Source organism: Strigops habroptila, chromosome Z (genome assembly GCF_004027225.2).
Source record: "Strigops habroptila isolate Jane chromosome Z, bStrHab1.2.pri, whole genome shotgun sequence".
NCBI lineage: Eukaryota > Metazoa > Chordata > Aves > Psittaciformes > Psittacidae > Strigops > Strigops habroptila.
Window position 1 is genome coordinate 83,398,920 of NC_044302.2, and position 16,464 is coordinate 83,415,383.

At 39.2% G+C, this 16,464-nt stretch overlaps 1 protein-coding gene across 1 annotated transcript in view; it reads left to right on the forward strand.

The window, feature by feature from the left end:
* The window catches only part of LOC115600920 (chondroitin sulfate proteoglycan 4-like), a 41,304-nt gene that overhangs the window by 18,981 nt on the left and 5,859 nt on the right, over positions 1-16,464 (forward strand). The window contains exons 6-9 of the mRNA XM_030470380.1: positions 3,689-3,887; positions 7,369-7,500; positions 11,531-11,703; positions 16,095-16,278. Coding sequence (XP_030326240.1) covers positions 3,689-3,887; positions 7,369-7,500; positions 11,531-11,703; positions 16,095-16,278 — 688 coding nt within the window. The remainder of the gene's footprint in view (positions 1-3,688; positions 3,888-7,368; positions 7,501-11,530; positions 11,704-16,094; positions 16,279-16,464) is intronic.

Consider the following 16,464-nt stretch of genomic DNA (forward strand, 5'->3'; position numbering starts at 1 on the left):
ACAGACAAGAGGGATATACGTCCAGTCAGAAATTTTTCTTTGTCTGCCTTCTGGCGCATTGCTGGCATTGAACTGCAGTCTGTTGCCAGAACTGAGGCCGTGCAGTGCACTGCAGTGCAGCATATGGATTTTTCTAAAAATATCTGTAAGTCTGGGCTTCCCAAGAACAGTAGTAGCAGAGCTTAACCTAGCCAAAGTTGATCCTCTGCTGAGGACGCTGTTTGCATACCCAGAATCGGGATGCTGCATTTGTGTGTGTGGTTTTGCTGGTCATGCATAAGCTATTGCTGAGAAATAACCTTTATTTTTGGCAGGAGCGCATACTAATATGCACATAAATGTTAGATTCATGTGCAGATTAAAACAAAGCTGCCAGTTGAGTTGTGTACTGGTGGGACTACACTGAGATGATCTTTCTTCAAAGCAAACTTGCACATCTGAAGTAGGTGGGACAAAATGGATTTTTCTTGGTCCTGCTAAGTATTTAGATGAGCTGGGCATTCCTGAGCAGGGTAGTACTAGGTGGCCCCCAAGCAGCCTCTGCTCTTCCAGGACATTGCTAGTGGCAAATGTTGGTGTGTTGCTTTTAAAAAGGCAGTAGCTCTTTTATATCTTTTTAAAGGTTGGAAATGTACAAAGGTTTACATGAGGTCCAGTAGGACCATTTGAGTTGACTGAAATTTAGCACCTCAGAAATTTTGCAGGTCTCAATAGAAAGAGTTAGAAAGAACTGCTGAACAATTGAAATACAGGTTAGTGTATGGCATCTGCTGTTGAAAAATCTCATTTCTGAGGCATCCATAACATCCCTTCAGACAACTTTGTCTGTTGTTACCAAGGTTATGAACACCATCAAAGATATGAACACCATAGGATGAGATGCAGGAGGACAAACAACAAAACATTTTGGGAGTTTTTTCTTAATTTTCTCTAGGAAATAAAAGGGAAGTTTTTAGCCTTTCTGTTAGAACAGTAAGTGCATGAGGGATATGTTTATTTAGAACCTATAAAGCATTTTAAGTATAATTTCCTAAAATTACCACAGGTTCTGTGGTGGTGGTTTTTTTTTTTTTTCCCCTGGGGTGGAAATGGGGAAGGGAGATAGGATATTTTTAAGAAAATCACTATCCTGGCATTATTTGCTGCATTTATGTGGATTCAAGCTTAAACAGGGGAAGCTCAGGTTAGATATAAGGAAGAAGTTCTTTACTGTGAGGGTGGTGAGGCACTAGCACAGGTTGCCCAAGGAAGTTGTGAATGCTCCATCCCTGGCAGTGTTCAAGGCCAGGTTGGACAGAGCCTTGGGCGACATGGTTTAGTGTGAGGTGTCCCTGCCCATGGCGAGGGGATTGGAACTAGATGATCTTAAGGTCCTTTCCAACCCAAACCTTTCTATGATTCTATGATACATTTAAATATATGGGTAGCGATGCTGTGAAATGACTGTATCCTCCTTTTGCCACAAGAGGGCTGTATTTTCCTAGAATAGATTTTAAAAAAACCCAACAAATTGAGACACTGATTTTTTGTTGTTGTTTTCTTTATATCAGTCACTTACCAGAGTATGAAAATGGCCGTGAAGATAGTGTGTCTGGTAGGATACATAGCATGCAAGGAGATACTGATAAGCTGAATGCTTTGAGTGGAACAGAATGAATTATTTGCCATTGGGCAGGGTCATGAATTTTATTTTTTTTTTGACCATGCTGTGGAACATTCATAATTAGTGTAATGGTACGTCCTGGAAGTTTGGATGCAGTTTTCATGGTGCTTTTCGAGGAGGACTTGATCCCAGATGTGGAAAATAAGACGCTTGTACAGCATTTGCAGTATTCTGGGTGTCCATTTCCCTACAGCCCTTTTCAGCTCTTGGATCGACTTTCATTCCTCAAGGATCATGTTGCAAGTCATGTACTGCACTTCAAAAAGCATTGTGTGTTACTGTGCTGGAACAATAGAAATAAACACTGGCCTTATGGAAAAAAGATATTTTTTTCCTTTAGGATGAGAAAATATTTCAAAACTCAGTGAGTCACTTGTAATAACATGTTTGCATAGTCCTTTCTTATGTTTTTGCATATTCTGTAGCTGACCTTTTATTTTCTGTTCAGAGTAATCTAAATCAAGTTCTATAGGGATGAGTTAAAGGGTCTCAGTACACAACCAGTGACACTGATGTGCTTATTTGGTGCCACTCAGTAAGTCAGCCTTTGCTATTAGTTACCATCCTTTGCGCTCATAGATAGCATCTTTTATCAAACTTCAGTAGTAGTAATTAGATTACAGAGAAATACATATTAAAGGGAGGAAATAGCTATTTCCTGGTTGCAAGATTTTTTCTATTATAAATCGTAACACAAGTTCTTTTCTAAGCTTTTTTCTAACTAGAAAACACATATAATTTCATTTTAGTGTCTCTTTTTCCATGGCACATATTTTGTGACATGGTGTAGTCTGAAATCTTTCCTCTATGGAAGTGTCGTGGCAAAAATCCCTGTGGCTTAAAAAGGTTTTCTTCCATGGTTTTTATTAAAAAGTAAAGTTAATACTTAAGGGAAAATCTGTGATTGCTCATTTTTGGTTTTAGGAGAGGTAAAATGCCCTTTGTCAAGGATCACACTTCGTCTTCAACCATTTGGTGTGATGTTACTACCAGATATTTGTTAAATGTACTAAGATCCTAGGAAGACAGAGAGGGACGATGTAGTATGTGTTTTGAAGCTCCAGCTGAGATTTTTAAAAGATCAGGCTCTTGAGATTGTACACTATGATATAAACTCAGCATAGAAAACATTGGTATTGATGGAGTGAATGTTTACGAGTTTCATTTCGTGTTGAGATAAACATGTATTGTTCTTTGTTAGTCTTAGTACTTTTGTCTGTGATTCCAACTAAATACAGCAAAGATGAAGAGTAAAAGGGGCTGTTGCTTATCCTTTCCAAACAAGAAATATCCAGAAAGATATGGATGAAGCTCAGACAGCAGTCCTCTCTGCTTGAAAGAAGGGTTTTTGCAGTTTGTGCATATCTTAAACTAACAAAAAATATTAAGAAGTGTGACCTTGCAAAGTGCTAAGCAGCTGTTGGAGGTGTTGATTCTGTCATCTCCCACTGGACTAAGCACCTCTGCAGGTTGTTTGGTGCACTAAAAAAGGACCTTTAGCACATGTTGTTAGAAGAAAATAATGCACCTACAAAAAGTTTTCCATTTGCACCAGAGATTGTGCTGTCCCCAGGCTGTTTTTTCTTTTCTGCTGGTGAAAATAGAGCATATTGAATGCATTGCCTGCTGTGAAGTACATAACACTAATATTCATGTGTATGTGTTGGAAAGTTGCTCCTTTGACTCAGTTGTCATAATAGAATTTTGTTATGTTTGTAGGAGTTTGGATAGTGCCTGACAAATAGAGCACTCATATTTGCATGATAGCACTCATAGAAGCTATCTAAAACTCAAACTGGCGTAGGGTGTGTTTGCTTGTGTTATTTCATGGTCTTGTATTTTGAAAACCATTTGCCAACATTAACTGTTCCAGTCCATGAGGAGAGGGTCATGAGAAACCTGTCATAGCTGCTAATGTTGTGCAGCAGAAATATTTACTTCTTTGTTTTCTTTGAAGGCTTTTTTCCCCTCTGAGTTTCTTTTGTATGCATTTTGTTTATTACTATTATTTTTTTGCTTTTCTAGGTCTGGGTGGGTTCAGTCACAGAAATAACTATTGATGACCTCTGCGCAGAAGACAAGGACTCCTCACCATCAGAACTCATATATTCCATTACTCCACCTAGCAATGGGCACTTGGTTCTGAAGTCTTCTCCGAACGAGAGCATCCTTAGTTTTACCCAGGCTCATATAATTGAAGGGCAGCTCGTATTTGTACACAATGGTATGTGGTTTCAAAAGTACCACCTCTGTTACCAAAATACTGCTCCTATTCAGTAGATTTGTAATCCTTTGAAGATCAACTTGTAATGTCACAAAAATCTCAAAGCACCGGTTATGTGATACATGGTCTCACAAACTAAACAGGAAAGGGTCTGATGACTACTTTAATGTATGCTTACCAAGAAACCTTGGTGCATTAGTGGTTCTGTTGGTAGTAGCCTTCTTTCTGAATGTAGGTTTACGGAGAGGAACGTTGTCATGCAGCTTTCAGAGATAGGAAATCTGCTTTTTTGACCTTTGTCATTGAGAATCTCCTGGAACCTTTGTTGGCTTGCTACAGTGCAGAGCTACTCATGTACCAACAGCCTTTCAGATAGCTGTCACAGTGTAGTTGTGTTCCTGAACAGCTCTGGGCAGTGAAGTTATGGTTCATCTAGGTGATGTCAACCTGCCTTTCAGGCTGTGAAGGAATTCAGCTTTAACCATTGTGTCCTTTCTGCCAGTGGCAGAGCTAGAGATCAGGTTGTTTGTGCTGCTGCTACAGAGAGAATATGAGGGGAATAAAAGTAAAGTGGCAGTGCTGGGAAGCCACAGGAATGAACATCCCAGCAGGGTTCCAGCGAGAAGAAGAGGTGCGGCTTTTGCAGGACGATAGCTACTTTTCTCCTGTTCCAGCTCTATTATCATCTTACCTCAGCTGAAAGAAGAAAGGAGGTGCTAATGAAGGAATAAACCAGTTTTGGGGAAGAAGATGCATGAGGTACTCTCTTGCCAGCCCTGAGGAAGGCTCCCTTGGGTGCAGCAGTCACTCTAGGTCTGTGCTGTGTCTTCATGAGGCTGGGTTGCAGGTTGAAATACTCTTGACTTCCAATGCTCTGTCTTGCAGAGTGCATATGTGTTGCTGAAATTGTTTTACAAGCAGCTGCTGGTGAGCTGTAAGTATACTGCTCAAATAATTTGGTCAGGAAATAAAAGGTTAAGAGCATGGCAAAAGTGAACCAAGCTGTTTAAATTGTTTTGAGGGAGACTTTGACATGTAAAAACATCTATGGAGTTAGGATGATGGTAGTCTCAGTGTGAGGAAATGAATCCACTCTGTGTTCCAGAAAAGGAGAGTGCACATCTGCAGTCTTAAAAAGTGAATCTTGATTAATAAAAGCAAAACGAATAGCAGTTTTAATTTTCCAGTGGGTGGGAGTGTGGGTTGTATTGTAAATTTGAAATGTAAAATTGCCCAGGTGACCTGTCACCTCTTACAGCTGCTCTGGCCTGCCATCTGCCTAGCCTCATGGCCTCCAGTGTTCCAGAAAGTGCTTTGGACATTTTGCTTCTTTTACTTTCTCAGTCTGTGATATTCTTTTCTCCTTCATGTTGGACTGTTGGTAGAAGTGTACTTATTACTCCACTGTTATTGCTCCCAGCCTTGTCCAAGGGGCTTTCCTTATGTGGTTGCAGTCATTCAGCTTTTTACCCCTTTTCTCTTGTCCCTTTTCTCATCAGCTGCTCTGTCACTCGTCTTCATTCTTCTGGTGTGTGCTAGATTCTTTGGCTTCTCCTGGGAAGTACCCCACTTCATGTTCTGCACAGCCTGGTGTCTACTTTTCTTACTCACTTTAGCCCTTCTCAAGGGGAAGAGCAGCATCTTCTTGGCTGAGGCAGCTCTTCCATCCCCTGGCTGCTCCTTATGGCACCATGCATCTTTTACATCTGTACGTGGCCGTGACTCAGGGTCTTTTGTACTACCAGAGAAAGTACTACTGTACTTTGCTTTTATGCCTCTAACGTTAGACCTCATAAAATTTTCCCTTCATCTTTGCTCAGTCTTGCGAGTTACATTATGCTCCTTATTCTGTGCTGTGACATGCAGATCTCCCTCTTTGTTCTCATGTTTTCCCCTTAAATTTTGTGTTTGTTTCCTCTATAATCCTGATTTTTCTGTCACCAGCATAAATGCAGAACCAGAACATAGCTTTCCGATCCTGTATTCCTCTTTTAGTGTGAGAATTCCTTCCCTTTTCCACCCTCGCTGTACTCCAGGGTGCTCCTATCCTGCTTTCACAGTATGAGGTCTGCCCTTAAACCCTGTCTGGTTTTTTTTCCCTTAGGGCAGTACTGAACTCTTGCTGGTTCTGAATTCTCAGTGTCTTTCAGTGCAGTACACTCCTCTTTCTGGTGTCCTTTTTATCACATCTGATCAGATATGCCTTTAAAAATCAATTTTGATAAAATAATACATGCTCCACCCAAGCAGCACTTCAGAATTTAGTTCTGTTCCTGACTGCCAGTGGCAAAATGTCTGTGTGAGTTGGGCAGTTGATCTATATTAGCCAAAAATACAAGTGAGGCTAGGTAAGCCTTTTTTTTTGCAACCTGATGCAAATAATAGACTTCTCAATGCCTTTTTTTAAATGTGCTACTACTTGTGCATTTTTATCAAGAGAGAACATCAGAGAATAAAAACTTTTAAAATAAAAACAATATGATCTGATCTTGCAGAACTGCTTTAGCGCCTGGCTGGGTATAAGAGCATTGCCTAGGGGAGTTTTTAACTATAATCTCAGAACCCATATTTGATTCTTCTGGAATGCTAATTTGTAGTTCAGCAAGGAGTACTGATCTTTATGTGAAAGTATATGACACTCTCCTGCTTTCAGGATATATATGCATGTAGCAGTATCTCATGGCTAAGTTGGGCAAACCAAGTAGATGAGCAATGATAACTGCAGCAGTTAATGTTTTAATTTTTCATTCTCTCTTTCTACCTGATTAAACAGTCTGGGGAGCCTCTACTTAAAGCAATAAGTCAGTTCTGAGATGTGTATTTTTACAGGAATCCACTCAGACTCCTGGAGGTATTTTGCTATTGCTTGTGCCAAAGTACATACAGGTCCTAAGATTAAAGAAAAAGATGTGCATTTATTATGAGTACACATAACCTTTGAAATAGTTTAAGCTGTGACAACATAGGCTCTTCATCAAAGCTGAAGCAGAGCGAAGAGACAAAGGAAACAACCTGGTAGTTGATTCAGTCCTTAAAATGTAAATCTAAATGAAAGAACTTTCTAGTTGTTTTTGTCCCCAGATTTGTTCTTTGCCAAAACGTGACTTATTAAGTGCTTTGGTCCCTCCTAAGGTACAAAGGAGTAGGCACTCTGGGAGTCACTGTCTCCCCAAGTTTAACTTGGTTTCAGCTCCACTGCGGTCAGTGAAGAAAGAAAGAAAGGGGCACTCTGCTGATTGACATCTAAGGGCTGTCTGGCCTTCAGTGTAAAAAACAGCCAGTAGTTCTTCCTTGGAAAGGTGTTTTCTGCATTATAAATTTATTCTAATTAAGATGAAAAGGTACCGATAAAAAATTGCTTCAGGATTACTTTGGATATATTTCACTGTAGCCAAGCGCAAAAGATATCCAGTGTATGTTTGCATGTTTTGGATGACAGGCAGAATAATACAAGAATAAATTTGCATTTTTTTTTCTACAGGAGCGATGTCTGGAGGCTTCAACTTTCAGGTGACAGATGGTTTGAACTTTGCACCTCGCCAGATTTTTAGCATAACAGCTCAGACACTAGTCATTAGCCTTGAAGTGAACAAAGGACTCGGAGTCTTCCCAGGTCTGTTTTTAAAGATTATTGTGATTTCGTACACTTGAAAAAGTTGCATGTGTACAAATATGTATACATTTGTCAGATAGCTAGCTGGGTAAACTATAGAAAACTGTACCTGGGAACATCTATTTGTCTGATTTTTAAAAGAACATTTATGTTTTCTCAAACAATGTATTGCTTTATTGTTTTATAATCTTTAAACATGTGCTTGGAGTCATGGAAATTGGCAGTGAAATATATAAGTGAAATATATAAGTCCTCCTAAGCTCTCAACATTTCCCATTCAGATTTGTTTAAAAGCTCCGTATTATATATTTAGAGATGTCTTAACTGGTTGTATTTTGCTTGGTAAAAGCAGGGTGAAGCTTGTGTCCATAGGAGCAAACATAAACTCACCAGATTGCTAATTCGCTTTCTTGTTGTTTGAGCTGAGTTATGGAGAGCAGCATAGAGACACTGATGAATCAGAAGGACTGAAGTCTTTGATGTGTATTTGTGCATTTGGAGCTAGTTGGATCAACAGCTGAGTATTTTTTTTGTGAAATCCTGCTCATGCAGCAGTTATGTGTTATGAGAGTCTCACCAGAGCTATTTGCTGCTTTGCATTGGCAGGAGTAATCCCTCACTGAGTTAGTAATCTAACATTAATTGCAGGACTAAAGGAAAAATGAAGGTTAGTCTTCTCTCAGCAATGTCTTGTATCACACTTTCATGTGTGCTACCTTCTTTTTTGCTCTGAACATCATCTGTACGGCCAGAGACAGACTGAGAATTGGTAAACCTCTATAGGTGTTAAACTACACCGTGGTTTATTAATGTGATACAGAAGAGGAGCACTTTGATTTCTTAAACTTCCCGGGTATAAGCTGCATAAACACAGGCTTGCAACAAAATCTATTCAAACACAGGCAACAAAAAATGAGATTGTAGCAGCATGATCTTCTAATTCAGTCAATATAAATGGGATTCACATAAATCCACTTAAAAAGCTTATTAACCTGTGATTTGGTGTGTAAGGTTGCCTCAGGCACAGGGGTTTACAGGAATCCTATCTTAAGCCAAAAATAATTGTAAGAAAATTATGCCTGATACTTCGATAGAAAGCATAGACTCTAGACTATACATCTGTTCTCCAGTTTGCAAAGTACAATATTTCTTTCAGCACTGCAAGCTGTGTTCATCTAAGCGTACAGTTTTTCCTCAATTCTTGCTTACTTTGAGTTAGCAAAACTCTTTTTTGGTGTTAAAAAATATTAGTAGTTTTTTCATATGCTTGCTTTATGATACTTTTAAAAGACATTCTGGAGGTGTATGGGCTTCAGCTGTACTTGCTGATCATGAAATGACTGTTACAGCAGTGATGCTGCAAAGTGGCTAATACACATAAAAACAATAGCCAGTGTCCTGTTATATTTTATAGCACTGCAGGAAAAGTTAATTTTGAGACAGCTTGAAGAATTGTCTCTGTAGGGAAGTAAAAATTGAAAATATTGTGAAGAAATTGCCATGTCTTCATGACTGGGTGTTCTCTCAAGTATATTCTTCTGCAATTTTTTGAGAGCATGTACTGCTGTCTTCTTTTGTGTTGGATATACCAGATTTGTTTATATGATTAATGGATTTTTTTCTATTTAACAGAAGCTTGTTTTATTTGGTGTGCTCAGAAAACTAACTGCTAGATAGATGATTTTTTTCTTACGTGTGCTAGATATCTACAATGTGAGGGTTTACTTTCCTCAGGGAAGCAATTGCTCAAGGAAGGAATGAACTGGGTTGCTCTTTGAGGAGGAAAGGCAGCCTTTCTTGTAGGTATTTGTAAGCAAAGCTGTCTGAGCAGTCCATAGATGAGATTATTCATAACTGTTTAGGAGTAATAGGCAGAATGGTCATTACAAAGCACTTTCCAAATCTTAAATGTAGGCAATTAAAAATGGGTACCAAAATTATTAGGTACCAATGATGGCCTTGTGCTGATGTGTTCCACTTGTCTGAATTAGTTTGGCCCTACTCTGCATCACCCATCCTTGTTGTGTGTCTTCCTGCCCATCTCTGTTCATTTCGCCTGTGTTTGTGTTGGGTTGCTTTTGCAACCTCTCTGCTTCTGTGTTTCGGAACAAGGAGACAGTGTTCTCACTTCCCTTTCCTTCACCCAGTCTGTTGACTCTCCCCATTGAGGCGTCGGACCACAGCAGAACTACTGCAGGTGCTGGAAAAGGTTCTCAAATCTCAGGGCAGAAGTGGGTAAAGGAGCAGGTTGTGTTTGGTAGAGGATCTCATTTTTACAGGAAGGCATGAGAGACTTTATTGTCTCTAGACAGTATGGCCCTAGATTGTATTTCATCTTGTTTAGTGAGTGACATCTGCACTGTGATGGTGATGGTGTGATAACGTGGTGCTGTTATGAAAAATTGGAGTGATAACTTCCATCAGTGAAGCGTGAGCATGTTTGAGAGTTGTTCTGTCTTCCTCTGTTGAGGCAATGAGGCCTGATCTGTGGAAGTAGGAGGTTATTGAGAAACAACTGTGTTTGCAGATGCACGTGATCTGATTAACTGTTGCTCTCAGTTATACATTCCTGATCACATCTGCTGTACACACAACACAAGGTCATGCTTCCCTCTCTGCCTGTCACGCAAAAAAGGGTAGAGAGAGGAAGAGGAGGGAGACTTCTTGAATTAGATATAGTGTGAAGGAATTTTTCTAGACCTGAGGGACTGCTTTACTCTTCAAAGCAGTATGGGCAAAGAGAGGCATAGGAAGGTAAAAAGGGGAAAACAGGCAGAGTCAGAAGATCTCATTTCATTGTAACAACTCTATTTCAAAGTAGATGTGATTTGAACCAGGGCACAAGTACATGCAAACAGTCAGAATCCTCATGTTACTAATGGCTTGCAAAACATCACCGTTCTTCGGTTTGCTTACTATATTTTTTTCTTTTGATTATCATAGGAGGAAAATGTTATTTTGTGTTATTCCTGTATAAACATTGTGCTTTATTGAAGATGGATTGATAATTCAGGCTTCCAGGATGTATACTACTAGCATCTGAAATTATGTATTGGTACCTATAAAAGCTTGTAGCTCAAGAAAATAAAAAAATGTAAAAATGGAGGCAGAAGTAGGAGCAGGGAGAGTAGGATTATGGGAATCTGTTGCTCCTCCAAAAGTATCATTAAACATGTACCATGAAACAGTGCATCAAAAAGAAGACAAATAAACTTTTTTTTCTTTTTTTTTCTTTTTTTTTAAAGAAAATTAGTAGGTTTGCTTTTGTCAGCTATATCAAAATTTGTTTTGGTTTCACTAAATCCCAGAAAACTTATAATCTTTATAATATTTAAACCAGAAGGTACTGGTTAGTATAGTGCTATGTATTAGAAAGATTTTGTTATCCCTCAGTCTTCATCCATCTTAATATTACATTATTTCAGCTCAGGATATTATTTCTGTAATGTGATGTTCTTCCTAATGTGTTTAAATCAGTATTTATGTTTTAATTTCATTTCATGAAAATCTTCTTTCATGTCGATAAAGTGTAGTTCAAGCTTCTGGTAATAATCGATTTTGGTTTGTGTGTTCACTAGAAAGTTTGCTGTATTGAGGCTTTCCCTGGCAAATCACTCTCCTTTCTGTGGGCAACTGGGATTACCAGAAACATTAACGGTGACTGGAGTTTGAATTCAGTTCTAGACATGTAATTTAGGAATTGGGATTCTTATGCATGCTGTATTCTTTACTTTGGGTTGTTTTTGCAGAACCTAGTGTTTAACGATTACATGTGCTGAAAAGAACTGCAGTTTCTTCATGTATTATAAAACCAAGGTACATCTTATGATGGGATTTTTGATTGAAAAAGCTGTAGAAGAGTTCTAACTAGAAGGTAACTATGAAAAGGGTAAACCTCCTAATCTTATAAAACATTACTAAAATGCTAAGTAGGCTAGTTAGATGACAGGGTGAGTCATGCATACAAAACTTGCCCTTTGGGGCCCTTTGCTCTTTCAAATCTGTGTTACTTATAATTGACATTTTTTAGGTTCCAGGAAGCCTATTTCACGACATGATCTGAAAGCTGTAACCAGTGATGTGACCAATGCAGGAAACAGAACTATAACTTTTGTGATTGTAACTTCCCCAAAACTTGGAAGGCTGATCAGAGTAAATTCTGATAATACTGCTCAGGAAATCCTCAGTTTTACGCAGTCTATGGTAAGCGTTTACTTTACAATACCAAGTTCAGGGGTAGATTGTTACTTCAAAGGGCATCTCAGTTGCGTGTTCTTTGTCTGATCCATTTATATCTGTTAAATAACCAGGCATATGTGACCCATCAGTGCAATCACCCAGATTTGCTATGTCATTAAATATGTGGCGTCTAGTAATGAATGCAGGAGGAGCCTTTTTCCCCTTTACTTGAATACTAGCAGGGTCTTGGCAATTTCCACTGTTTTGCTTGTAACAGTATTTTTCAAAAAGAGCTGTTCTGGTGCCATTAACCAGCAGTCCGAGGCTGGAAGCCTTTAGTTTTTGGCAGAAGGAGTAGCCTTCTGCTCTATGAAAAGTCCAAGTAAGAGATTAATTTCAGCTGTGCACAGTCCTCATGGGTGTCTCCAAAAGGACTTTTATTGACTTGATTGGCTGTGATATTAAGTGTTTAAAGAATCTTAGCTGTGATATAGGGTCTCATACTTGAACGACTAAAACGTGGCAGCTCACGTAACCTGATGGAAAACATTCTTTTGCAACTGAAATTACTTCTGTCTGTGTGCAAAATCTGAATATAACTGTGAGCTCTGCATGCAGTAAGTTATTCTCAGAAAATCTAAGTGGTAGAGATAAAAAGAGTTCAATATTATGACTTTACTGAAGGAAAAATTAAGAGATAATTTGGTTTTAACTTACATTTACAGATTTTAGAAGTGCCTATTTGATTAGTATATATGAAGGAATGAGAAAATCTATTGGCCAGAAATTGAAACTTGACCAAGAAAACCTGGAAAAAAGGTTGACATTCTTATTAGTTATCATCAAACTTTGAAACAACCTGGCCAAGGACTGTGGTGGAATGAATCTCCACTTGAACATTATAAATCAAGATGAACACAGAATGTTGTAATCCCATTGTAAAAACGTTGTAATCCCATTATGATACTGCTCTTGTTGCAATAGTTGCAATAGTTCTGTCTTATGTTCTGATGGAGATGAACTGTATAATGACAGTGTTCCCTTCTGTTCCTAAAATCTGTGATTTTTATGAGCATTAGGTGAAACGGTTAAGCATGTCAGACAGGAAGTCTTTCAGCTAAGGTTCTGGAATTTTACACTTTTTGCCTATGGATATGATCTGTACATATGTTTATCAGATAGTGCCATGTCAGAACATACCACTTATTCTCTACGGCTTTAGTTCTTACTAATGTAGTGCTGAATTTCCTTTGAACTTTGTAAATTGTGTAAGGATTTGAGCTGCAGTAATGTGTATGCTTTTCTTCTCTGTTGGAGGTATTTATATTGGCCATTTGTACTTCAAACAAAGTAGAGCTAAGTGACTTACTGCAGGTAGAATTAACATATCTTAACCAGCATGCTATTTATTCTGGTACAGAATGAGGTATGAGGGAGAGAAAAGAGATCCTAAATAAAGCTTTCACTGTTTAGTGTGTTGTAGCCACATGAAGCAAAATGACATTGATCTTGCAAGCATATTCTCTGTGTAATGGAGAATAAGACATTAAATTTCGTTTTGGTAATAAGAAGCTTGTAAATCTGATTTGAATTGAAGATATTAGTTCTTTGGGTTTTCATTGACTTAATTCTGTATTGTGGAACTTGAAATTTCACTTCTGAAGGTACTATGCAGCTAGTTTATAAAGGTAGTTGGCAATTTTGCTATGATTCTGAACTTTTCCCTCTGCCCTGTGGCTTATTGCTTCATTGCCAAAAAACCACTAGAATTGAAATCACTCTTACGTTCCAAGAAATACTTTCACAGATAGTTGTTCTTCAGCCAATATAAGAAAATTAGTTGTGCATTAAACACACTTGAATAACAGTACTTTTCAACATGATGCTTGGGTTTTTTTTTTTCTCTGCCAATACTTGCTATGGTATCTTAGAAATATTTTCATCTTGCCGCAAGCCGCAGTTTCTTTGTTATATTTAAAGTCGTTACAGAGGTAAACAGAAATCCTTACCAATCCCATTCTCTTCTTAGCCCAGATATTAGCATGGTCTTGCAACTGAAAAAAAACGCCAACTTAGTGAGATTGATGCTAAACACTGTTGGATTTAAAGAATGCATATTGTGCCTGTTCTTGTCACAGATACTAGCATTCTCCAACTTGAAGTCCTAGAGACATGCTTTGGAAAGTTATCTTGAACCAACATATCCTTTTAGTATCAATTTTGTTTGTTTTGTCCAGTAGTAGCCATTAAGAATTAAATCAGTATAAGAAAAGCATAAACCTGGAGATGTGCATATAGGATTTTATCACATCAGTCTGAATTTTTTAGACAATGAGATGGGATGGTTTTGAGGCTGCTTAGAAGACTGACCCTGAAAGCCCTGTTTCCCTAGTTATCTCAGTGGGGGCTATTGCAGTAATTTCAGGATTAGCTCTCTCTGTGGTCACAGCTCAGATTCTATACTGCTGAAGTGCTTCAGGTATGATAGCAGCAGGGGGTCTGTGTGTGTGTATGTGTTCTTTTTTTCACACCTTTCAAGTATACATGATAGGAAAACATGCTAGTGATTTCCTTCAGGGTGTTTGCAACCTGTTATGAATAGTAAACTAAGAACCAGCACCATCTCAGACAGGGATCTCTCTGGCCGTTATAAACTAGCACGTGCAAGCCGGGTCACTACTTCCCTGGGAAGTTGCCAAAGATTTAATAGGTATAGCTGTCTTCTCTGCAGGCCAGTGAATGAATTATCAAGGAGACCAGACACTGAATCTACTGGATGAGGTTTAGTAAGTGTTCTGGTCTTACGGTTATTAGGAATCCTGTTGCAGTTTCAATGTATCATAGTATTGATCTTAAAGTGTGGGTGTAGAATGAGAATCCTACTCTGAAAATACTGCCTTTTGATTTGGGGCCTAAAGACGTAAGTGGTTGTATCTTGTATAAATATCTTTCTTTGAAGATTTACTGGGGCATTTTGCAGTACTTTGAAGCTTAGACACTCATGCTGGGATTGATAGGATTCTCTTGAATGTGATGATTTGCAAGGTCGGTGAAGGGAGGTATAGGACAAATCAGGTTCTTTCCTGACTCTTAGGAATCCCCTTCTTGCTGTGATGCAGAAATTTTTCACTAAGTAATCTCATCAGCTCTTGGTTATAAGTGAGAGTGTATTTCAATGGTCATTGCACCTCCTTCTGGTTTCCGTAGTCTCTTACCAATTGTATTTGCCTATTCATCATGAAATACCTGCATCAAAGTCCTTTTCAAGCCTTCAGTCTTTCGTATGCTTTTTCAGGACAAAGAGTCCAGCCCCACTGGTATCCTTATAAAGAAAAAACCCTAGATATGAAACTCCAATTCATTAAAAGTACAGTCCAGCTAAGCTCCTGTTTGCCATTGCTAGTTTGAGATAAGTTTCTCAGTGTTTTATATCTGTGTTCTTCACATGAGGTCTTTACTAAGCATTCATGCACAGTAACGTTTCACCTACCTTCAGGTAGGCTTGTCTGACAACACAGAGTCCATCTTAAGAGAAAGAGAATTGTGAGATAATCTCAGTGTAGGTTACATACAGGCTTGATTGACGGGCTGAGGCCAATTGTAGGAGATTTAAGAAGGCTAACTGCTGGGTCCTGCACTTGGGCCACAACAACCCCATGCAATGCTACAGGTTTGGGGAAGAGTGGCTGGAAAGCTGCTTGGTGGAAAAGGACTTGGGGGTGTTGGTCAGCAGCTGGATGAACATGAATAGTGTGGCAGCAGGGCCAGGACAGTGATCATCCCCCTGTACTGGGCACTGGTGAGGCTGCACCTCGAATCCTGTGTTCAGTTCTGGGCCCCTCACTCCAAGGGAGACATTGAGGTGCTGGAGCGGGGCCAGAGAAGGGCAACGGAGCTGGTGCAGGGTCTGGAGCACAAGTGTGATGAGGAGCAGCTGAGGGACCTGGAGGTGTTTAGTCTGGGGAAAAGGAGGCTCAGGGGGGACTTTATCACTCTCTATCTGAAAGGAGGTTGTAGTGAGGTGAATGTCAGTCTCTTCTCCCAGGTAACAGGCAATAGGATAAGAAGTTGCTCCAGAGGAAGTTTAGATTGGCTATGAGGAAAAGCTTTTTCACCAGAAGTGTTGTCAAGCATTGGACCAGGCTGCCAGGGGTGGAGTCACTATCCCTGGAGGTATTTAAAAAATGTGTAGATGTGGCATCTAGGGACATGGTTTATTGGTGAGCTTGACGGTGTTGGGTTAACGATTAGACTTGTCTGGGAAGTTTTTTTCCCATGATTCTGTATACACTGTGTGGTCTAAGGTACAAGAGCTCTCTTGAACAGTGTTCCGAATACTTTTTTTTCTGTCCTTACACTTCTGTGTTTTAAATCGCTCTCGTCTTATACCTGTGGCTTCCCTTCACCTGAAACAGGTGGATGAAGGTGTGATCATGTATGAGCACTTACATGCCGAGTCAGCTAGCTGGAGTGCAGAAGATTTCTTCACATTTACTGTCTCCTCTCCACCATCAGCTCTGGACCTCCAGGTGTTCCATATTGTCATTTCATATGAAATTACAAGGCATGATCGGAACAGTCGTCTTCTGGCAAATACAGGTAAAGACACTGTATGGTTTGGGCTCCAGATTGATTTGGATCTGTTAGGATTCTAATGAGTAAGTGTGAAAAAACAAAGGCTACTTTCTCATCTGTAACAAATGAGTAAAACCCTTTTTTAGCAGAGTGTAGTGAAGACAGTAGCTTGGTAACCTGCATCACTGCATCTTTAAAAATGAGATTAAG